This window comes from Orbilia oligospora, assembly GCF_000225545.1.
Source record: "Orbilia oligospora ATCC 24927 unplaced genomic scaffold scaffold00054, whole genome shotgun sequence".
Classification (NCBI taxonomy): Eukaryota; Fungi; Ascomycota; class Orbiliomycetes; order Orbiliales; family Orbiliaceae; genus Orbilia; species Orbilia oligospora.
This window is the reverse complement of record NW_011645611.1, coordinates 3,017,689-3,027,207: the sequence shown is the minus strand read 5'-3', so window position 1 is coordinate 3,027,207 and position 9,519 is coordinate 3,017,689. Positions and strand designations below refer to the sequence as shown.

Sequence of the window (9,519 nt, the reverse complement as noted above, 5' to 3'; positions counted from 1 at the left end):
TTGTAAGACCGGTTCTATCAATTTAGCCGCAGTTACAATATATATCCATACCGTAGACACATCTCTTATATAGTTTATTATCTAATGGCCATCAATGGGAGTAGCTCTGTATCATCAGGGTTTGTTTTCATAAAACGCCCAATAATAATATATATAATATATGGTGTATTATATTATATTAAATGGAGTGAAGAGCCTCTTTGTTGCATTTTTAGAGATACAACGCAACGAGAGAGCAAGACTTGGCAGCTAACTCCAAGTTGCCTCTTTTACAGGGCGGAAACATAAGAAAACGGGTCGTGTATCGTAATGTGGATATCGGTTATATCGATGTATGCATACGGTAACTGTTTTATGCACAGACTCCTTGTGGTTCCCATAGATTTAAAAGGTCTCTACCGATTTTACCGATAAACTTCGGGTTGGTAGACCCTGGATTTCAGAATTAACCACACTTAACATTGTTATAAATAACTTAATATGTATGTTTATTCATCATTAGAAAATCTCGAGACATTGATAACATGTATACATTCACGAGATGCGGTACCGGTATTCTCGATACTGTCCCAATGCACGATATCCGAAGGGGTTTTTTAAAAATCAAAAATGACGTGCTATGCTGTCGCTATCTTCTGTATTAAGAAAAAGAAAAAAGAAAACCTGTGCGCGCTCGAGGGATAGATTAATAGTCTAGGACCTATTCATTAGATCCTTAATACTGATCTATGAAACCACATCTAGATATATCTTGCCCGAGTACACGCATATGTGCTTCGACATAACGTGTTTGTTGTTTCCCATTCTTTGACACGAACGATATATATATACCGTGAACATTTAAATTGAGTTAGCCAGGAAGCTATTACTCGGGCGCGGGATGAATGAAGTGGTTGAGTATCAGAAACCGGTAGGACGAGGTATGAGCATGGCAAGGTGAATATAAAAATAATTTGATAAGTCGGTAAACCAGTAAATCGGCCGCTGCACCCGAAGCTAGTAGTACTATAGTTACATATATATATTAGTCAAATAACGACACCATCAGATGAGTATAGCAATTCATGAAGATCGTCGATTCAATAGATAACTGGAGATGTATATTAAATTCTTTCGAGTTTAACAATCGGTCTATATTAGCGAAGAGCCGTTAACAGTCGTTTCGATCGAGAACAATAAAAGAATGTGATCCACAATCGTCTAGATCCTCGGATTAGTAGTTGTATTCCAACATCTAAAGTCGTACGAACCTATCCCAACCCGACGACAACGGTGTTATATAGCTAACTATGTTTTCGATGACGACAACATCCCCCTGACCACGACGCATTCATAAAATATTCCAACACAAACTCACCGTAGCCCCGTCCAGATCAATTGAATAACAACGATACCGTTCAATCCCGCTGCTTTATATTTTATAACTCCACAAGCAATAGACAGGATACGTCCGGATCTCGGGTTCTCCCGCATGCATACATGCATACATATAATACTTTTATTCCAATGTTTCGATACTAACACAGTAGCGGAATGGGAAAGGGCGATAGTGATGTCGAACTTTTTCCATTGGGTTCTAGCCTGAGTCTTAGAATATAATTCCTTTGAGACCGGAGTCGTTAGGCTGGTATACTACGTAACTCGGGGGGCGACGTTGATGGGACATTGCGGGGGAAAGTAACGTTTTGAAGGATGTTTTTCGAATATCTCTGGAAACGGTAAGTGGCGAGTCGATCAGTTTGAGCCGAGTGGTATGTAGTAGACGGATGCTGTGTCATGGAGTTTTCCGAAGCTTCCTTTTTTTTTTTAATTATTTCGAAAAGAATTCGGTGTTATCTTGATTTATATTAATTAATTATAAAGCATCCCGGGAGATGAATAATCCATCCTAGTTATAATTAAAAAACACTTGGCTCTGCCCTTATAAGGATTCAAAGGGCTGGAGCGGAAGAGGGTATATATACTTAAGTTTTCCAACAAAATAAAAAGGTAGACCAAATATTAATATTCTAGATTTCCTAAACCCTCCGCGAAGAATTGGCTAATTGGGGGGTCGATCTTAAGAATATTCAAATACTACTCTGCACGTCATCTTTATACGTACATACATGCAACAAAAAAGAGGGAGAGAGACCAAAGACGTATTCCATGTCTTGCTCGTTCGAAACCCGGTGTCTCGACGGCCGGGAAGGGTAAACCGGTACGGCTATGCATACACATATGTACATTTTAAAAAAAAAATAAAATAAAAAAAAAGAATAATTAAAAATCCTCCGGCTCTGATAGGCGTCTGCACCATCTGCACGCCAACCCAACCGGGTTTTACGTTCTTCAATAACAGCCACAATATAGACCTCGAGCTATAGACGTAGGGTAGAGTCGAGCCGATCCCTGGGAACGGGTACGTACCTAAGTACCTAACAGCCAAGCGAGATGTATGTACAATCCCCAATTGGTGAGGAAGCGAGGTACGTTTTTGTCCAATTGAGCTTAGAGAGATGGGTAGTAGCTTGGGGGGAGGTACTTGGCTCTGTATACGTAGTATACGTATATGGATTAGTAGATACCCCGGGGAGAGCCCGAGGTCGACGGTTTCGGCTTTTTAAAGGATCGCAGTTCGGGATATGTATCTATACGCAAACTTGTACCTCACACACACACGATTATGAGGCAATCGAGCAAGTATTTGAGGAATTGTGGCTATATCATAGCTAAGTAATGCTTTAAGATTGATAAATATTGAGAATTCCAAATTAATATCGAAATATCTTATTCGATTCTAGAATGAAGCTAATATAATGAATTATAGTCCTCAACGAGCGCTACTATCTTCTCGACGGCTGGTTCGTAAATCATGGGAATACTAATTTCCAATCCTCTTACGGATTCAATGATCAAATATATATTTTAGAACTCAGCTGTAAATATATATCTACCAAAACCACGGATAATCCGCGATTATGAAGACTTCTACATCCAACTTAACTGCCATGGTCATGCATACTTCGCTCACCACGAAATTCCCGAAAGCTTAAAGATCAAATCCAAAAAAAATACTTCAGACCAGCTAGCTAGAGCACGTGGCATCTCCATCTACCGGCTCAATCGCCCCAGATAATTAAGCATCCTCCCGGATCGTAAGATCCTGTACATCTGCATGTAAGCTTTAAGTGTGCATATGCACGGTCCATGGAGCTACAACAGCTAATAGCAAGCCAAGAAACTACTTAGCTAGTCCAACCGACAAAAAAGAGAAGTATTTTTCCTTTTCCTGTCGCCTAAAAGACTTATGACTACACTACGGTGTGTAGCGGAGTTTCGCGTTATGAGGGCTTTTGGATGTATGTACTGCACATCTAATGTATGTACATGTACATATTGTATCTGTGGATCTGCCATGCCGGCGGATCCCATGGGGGTGGAATTATGGAGCTGTCAGCTGTGGTACGTACCACCGTGGTCTGTCAGCTTTGTGTTCGGCAGTAGGGTACCAAGTGCGAATAAGCTGGGCTTCGGAGTTCGATCGATATCTCCTCCACGTGGGCTATGGGTATTCGATTATGGAGGATTTGAAGATAATTTGTCAGAATAACATTATTATACATAATGTATTTTTTTCTTTATTTTATTCCGTTAGCTAGCTAGATCAAACTCATGAGCTCGGGTTTCCTAAGCGCCCTGTATCATTCAGTCATTCTGTGAGCGCACGATCGTAGCGTCCGAGCTAGGTATTTGAGAGAAAAAAAACTCATTCCTTAAAATCAAATCCTTTCGAGTGGCCTGCATGGAAAGAACCGAAGATCGCGAAAACCAACAGTCGAAAAAAGAAGCTAGGGCTGACAAGCAAGCACTTCAACGATTCTCTTGGCTGAACTGGGGCTGAAGGATCGTCTTTTTGGAATTTTCTTCGCCTTGTCCTGGTATAGCTGTCGCTATACTAGCTGTCAACAAAAAAAACCCTCGCATTGCATGTTGTTGGAATATCGAATGTATCCCTGTCGTTTTAGGAAAAGCACCCCACGATATTCTGAGCTTGAATAGTTAGGTAGTTGCCTATAGCTGCTGCCCCCAAAGAGCTGAGGAAGTTAGAAGGACAAAGAAGGCAGGACCTTTTGGTTTTGTGTATGAAGTTTACTGTCTTATCCATGGTACCGTAGAGAGCTTACCTTGACGTCTCCGGATCAGCCGAAAACATCTACAATGACGATTTTTGGTATTTCTTGACACTTGACAGAAAAAGGAAGTCGGAATCCACAGATCTTAATGCACGTTTTTTCCCTTTCTTTCTTTCGAAAGGAACGCTTGGTTAAAAAGGTTGGTTGGGGGGTCCCTTCAAGGATTCCTCTTCTTTGCGCCCTCGCAGATCCGGCTGCAAGTTCGGTCGGTGGTCACGCAAGCAGTCTGCAGTAGTAAGTACATATCTATGCACAAAGGTGTGGAGTGGGAATTTCGAAATAGATTTTTGCCATCCGGCATTTTTTTTATTTTATTTTATTTTTATTCCTGGGCGTTCGACCCGAACGTAAAAGAATCCTAGGATGTGCTCATTAATTCCCTCGTCTTTGATTCGTCGGCTTTTATTTTTCAAGGGAGAACCGTCGATAGACGATTTTCTCACCTGGGATGGACCCCGAGGGACTAACTGTCGTCGAACAGGAAGAGAAAGCAAATAACAGGCATCCACAGTTGGGATAGGCCCTTAACAAAAAAAAAAAGCTCCACCCACCCCCGCGAGAGCTCTCCGCTGTATGTAACCATACGACGGCTTATCTGTTATCTACACTGAAAGGGAAGCACTATGGTATGTGTGGTGTCTATCATGATAACGCGAGGATCTGAGAATGCGTCAAAAAACAAAATCCTCTAAACCTTTTACTCCGGTTTTCAGACGAAAAGAGAAAGCCAGATGGTCTGTCTTTTTGTCGATTCTCCTTACTTTTTTTTTTTTTTTTTTTTTTTTTTTTTTGACTTGCGGTCTCCACATCGTCTTTTTTACAGTTTGCACTCACAAGGACCAGCTGGCCTGTCATTCTTCGGGGCGATATATCATCGCGCAATCAACTTGAGATGGCATGACATAATGTTAGTCTGACAGGAGGAATGTGAGCGATAGAAATAGCACTCTCCCGTGTATGGTTGCTCGTCTGGAAAATTCTCATCCCTTGGGATTATTTGTTTAAAAATATCACAAAGAAAGGATCTGAGTAGTTTACCAGCCGTGTTGTCGTCATCAGTAGCTGGGTTCGGCGTTCCCATGGTCAAAGGTCCGGGAAGGCGTCGGTTATCAAACAAGCAGATGTTGGCATGGCAGGTGGTTGTTTCTTATTGATTGTTTTGGTGTCGGCACCGGATCTCGATATTTGCGACAATCCGTGTGCAAACGGCTAAGCAGGAAAGTCCTTTGGGGGGGTTTTATCCAATCGCGAACCGAGATGCATTGAAGAGGCACAAGAAACAGGTTTCGATTCGTATTGTTGAACAAAAAACAATATATGCAGATAATATTGATTGCGAAGGGGTTTCGAAACTGTGCTGAGGTTATTACAATGCGCCTTTAGATATCTAGACTTCGTAATTATGATCATTGAAGGACTTCGACATGATGATGCGCTCTTTCTGAGGAAGCGCCTGAGGACTGCATTTGGGAGATCCCGAGAGCAACTCCAGCAATTCGGGGATACAGGAATTTGAGGATCACACTCTCTTAAGGTCCCGCAGTTCCGTCCTCGCTCGGTCTGTCAAAAAATATTTCACCACGGATATGCACCAAGTTTGGGCTGACGAGAGACGATACCAGATTAGTTGCAAAGCTAAAAGTGTCGACCATGCATTAAAATGAACAAACGGTGCAGTAACCGTGCAGCCGTCTTACGAATTCAGTGGATGGGGTCCGTTTGTTTCTCAGCCTTTCCTTTTAATCGTTGATCCAGATGTGTGCAAGCGCTGTAGGCGGGTCTTTCTCTTGACTTCATGCTTAGTGGACTTAGTATAAACTCTTTTTTTTTTTTTTGTGGTTTTCGCGAATCGAGGTCACGATCCGAGGCTCGACACGTAAACGTGGTGTGCTGAGCGGAGGTTTTCGGCGCATGTCGATAATATCCTATGCCTCTTTCTCACTTCCCAACAGCCTTCGTATTTTATGCTAGAGTGACTACAGAGTACGAGGGTTCATCGGATTTTCTGTGCTGATTTTCCTTCAATCCGGACGTCACCGGATCCGCTGACAACCGATCCCTTAAACCTGTGAAGCGTAACGATCGGATTTTGGAGCAATCGGCGCTTCAGCTTGAAACTTTTATTGTTCAGTTCATCTCCTCTTTTCGGAAAAATTTGCCTGCTTGCCATCGAATCGAGATTTCATGTAGGAACCGGACACAACAGAAACACGGGTCGCTTCGCGAGCTCTCAAAGGGGGCCCAGGTGAGAGGATGTGCCAAATGCCGGCGGGTTGGTTAGTAACGCCCAACTATAGGCTAATCAAAGAACTTTTGGAGGGAAAAAGAGGATCGTTAATCTTAATACTTTTGCCTGTTGGGAGCGGGTGGCTTCTTTAATTTCTCTTCCCATGCAGCGCATGCAGTGCCAACGAGGTTTTATGAGAGAGGCAAATTAAATTGAAAGATCTGGAGAAAAAGCTTGTTCCTTTCATAGAAGTATTAAGAATTCGTGATCCCGATGGAAATTGAATGTCAATCAAAATCCTTTTCTGTTGAAATGTCAATATTCAAACAAATGAATGTCGTTACGTTATTTTTAGATCCCGGCAGGGAATTTGGTGCTTTGTTAGCAAATATTTCGAAATTTGATATTGATAATATTTGTTGGCCCGAAAGGCGAGGATTGCTGGCAGGTTATTGGCACACCATTTTTTGAATTAGAGGAATTTGTCCCACCGGGCACTTTACTTCTTTTTGTTCTCCTGAATGAGAAATTGGCGACGTCAAAAAATACGATGGAAAAAATTATGATTTTTTTTTTGAAGCTTGACGATGGCTTTTTTTTTTGCTTTGGTTGTGCAACCTTTGGATGGACAGTTTTCGTATGGGCTTTCCTTCCAGAGCGACGAGGTTACAAGCAACCCATGTACCATATAGCAGGACATCTATCTAGGCCTCGAACGACCTTGATTTCGATGCAGATTCAGTATCTTCTAACGCGACCCGTGTCCGGTTCATGGTCTTTGGGAGCACGTCATTTGAAAACGGTATGGGCGTGTGGATCACTCCACTGGCAGGCAGTACATGTTGCATGGTATGTACTATGTGTGTCTGTACTTAGTCCACAGTGGAAGAGACCTCGCCTGAGTTACTATTTTTTGCTAGTGTAGCTCGTTGGCGGAGATATTTTTGTAGCTTTCGCTGCAGGCGAAATCTGTCAAGGCAGATGTGTATAATAGTATACTTCTCTTTGTCTTAGTTGTCTATATCGGTATAGACCTGGCCAGAAAAGAATGTGACTGTTAGATTATTTATTTTGACTGTGGCAGTGAACTCGATGATCCATCCGTGGGACCAGGACAGGAGAGGATAGGACAGAAAAGGACAGGATACAAACACATACGGTATGACAGGACGGAGAACATCCACGGCGAGAAATCATCCGACGCCTGTTGTTCCTGAGTGCTGCCTCTTCGACGATGATGCCGGGAAGGGGACCGGGTTCGGCTGTTGCTTCCAGATGGATGATGAGACTAGCCGCTTCTATTCCTAGAGCTAGCTGGTTACAGAGGGGAGGCCTCCCACACAACCCCCCTTTTGGCCTGGCTTGGCGGCAACGCAATGGGGCTTGTCTGTTTCGCGAGATTGAGAGGATGGCTCAGGAGACTTCAATCCTCTTTCATCAGACAGACCAGAACAAACGAACTAACGAACACGAACGAGAAGAAACCAACCAACCAGTTCGAAGAAAGACACACAGGAGAGAGTCTCCCGACCAACCAGTGGTAATATCCACTTGCTCCCTTTCTTTCGGTTTAAAGGGGTTTTTTGGGCACCAAGAAGCCTCCAGCCAAGACGGAGGTCGAGGGATTTGCAGCTTGACTTTGCTTGCATAATGGACCGCCGCCTGTTTGCTTTTCTTCCTGTTTTTGGAGGATATGCTCTGTCTGCGAAGAGAGAGGTTTGGGGGTTTAACTTCCAAGATATCCTTGACCCATGGCCGCCGGCTTGATAAGAAATCGCTGCCACCGGCAGAACTTCTTTTTACGCTCTCTCATATCATATCACTATTATGAGAGTAGTCCGTCCAAATGGATGATTGTGCACCAAACAAACGAGGGCAAATAGCCAATGATGAGAGCTCGAATGGCCTGGATGCCTATTGGTTCAGCAGCCAAAGCGTGCCTGGGCTCCCTTCTTTTTTTTTTTTTTTCCGTTCGTTCCCACAGAAAAAGTCTTAGGTTTTGAGTCTTGAGTCGCAATCTGTGATATCAAGGAAAAGAAGAAACCATGATCGAAGCAAAAAGCAAAGAACGATGCTATGCTTAGGGGGAACCAACGAGAAAACGGCGGAAAAGCAATTATACATGTACTGTACATAGCGACATGGATGAACTGACACTCACTTTCGAGGTCTCTCACTTCCACTTCGCGGGAGAAGACGCAGCAGGGATCGAGGAGCCAGCCAAGATGTGACTGGGAGCGAGGCCAATTTTACGAAAGGTCCCAACCTCCCTGGCATGGCCTGCATAATTTGAGGAGGCTGTAAATTTGTTTATTCTTCTGAAATGGTGTGAGGTCTGTCTATCTCGGAGTAGTGTATGGATGACTGGTACATAAGGGAGCACCGTCCCCTAATTCTCTTCATTCTCATCTTCATCCTTCACAATTGTAACATTCGTTCCCGAAAGTTAACTAATACTTCTTCCATTAATTCCAACTTCCTCCAACCTTCGTCTTTCGCTTCAATACATCGAAAAACCACTTCAAGGTTATTTAATCAATCAACCCCAAAAAATCAATCAAAATGCAGTTCAGAATCGTTGCCGTTGTCCTCGCTATCGCCGCCGGTGTCAGCGCTAATCAATATGAAGCCACGTATGTGTTCGACCTATTCTATCTAAGTCTTACGAATATAAGGAAACTGGAGATCAGGAGACTAATTGAAGATACAATAATATAGTAACACAACCAACACCACCACTCCACCAGTCCCAAGCCCAACTGAAACTGGTGCTGCTTGGGCCAACGCTGCTGGCATGGGATCCCTCGCCCTAGCTGTTGCCGGTGTCGTCGCTGCTGTATGTTAAAATATCTTTTCGTCGAATCTGATAAAGCAACTTGATAACTAATAATCACGATAACAGGTCTTCTAAGCGTCTCGCCCAATGCAAATAAAACCTGCTTGACGCCCTCTTTTTTCCTTTCGACGCATCTACGCATTATACCCAGCATTCTCGGTCCCTCCCGGCTTCGCTTAAGAAGTTTAACACTGTTCATTCCAGTTATGGGAAAATACCAAAGAAAGTCTTTTGCATGGCGTCTTTCGATGTATTTAAGTCATAATTTTTAATGCATCCCG

The 9,519-nt window shown here is 43.1% G+C and overlaps 1 protein-coding gene across 1 annotated transcript; it reads left to right on the top strand.

Annotated features, from left to right (window-relative positions):
* Positions 1 to 8,964: 8,964 nt before the first annotated feature.
* On the top strand, positions 8,965 to 9,247 carry AOL_s00054g914 (uncharacterized protein; the record flags this gene model as incomplete). The annotated part of the gene is made up of 2 exons (XM_011122230.1): positions 8,965 to 9,035; positions 9,121 to 9,247. 2 exons carry the CDS (start codon positions 8,965 to 8,967, stop codon positions 9,245 to 9,247), a joined length of 198 nt encoding a protein of 65 aa, XP_011120532.1.
* Between the last annotated feature and the right edge of the window lie 272 nt (positions 9,248 to 9,519).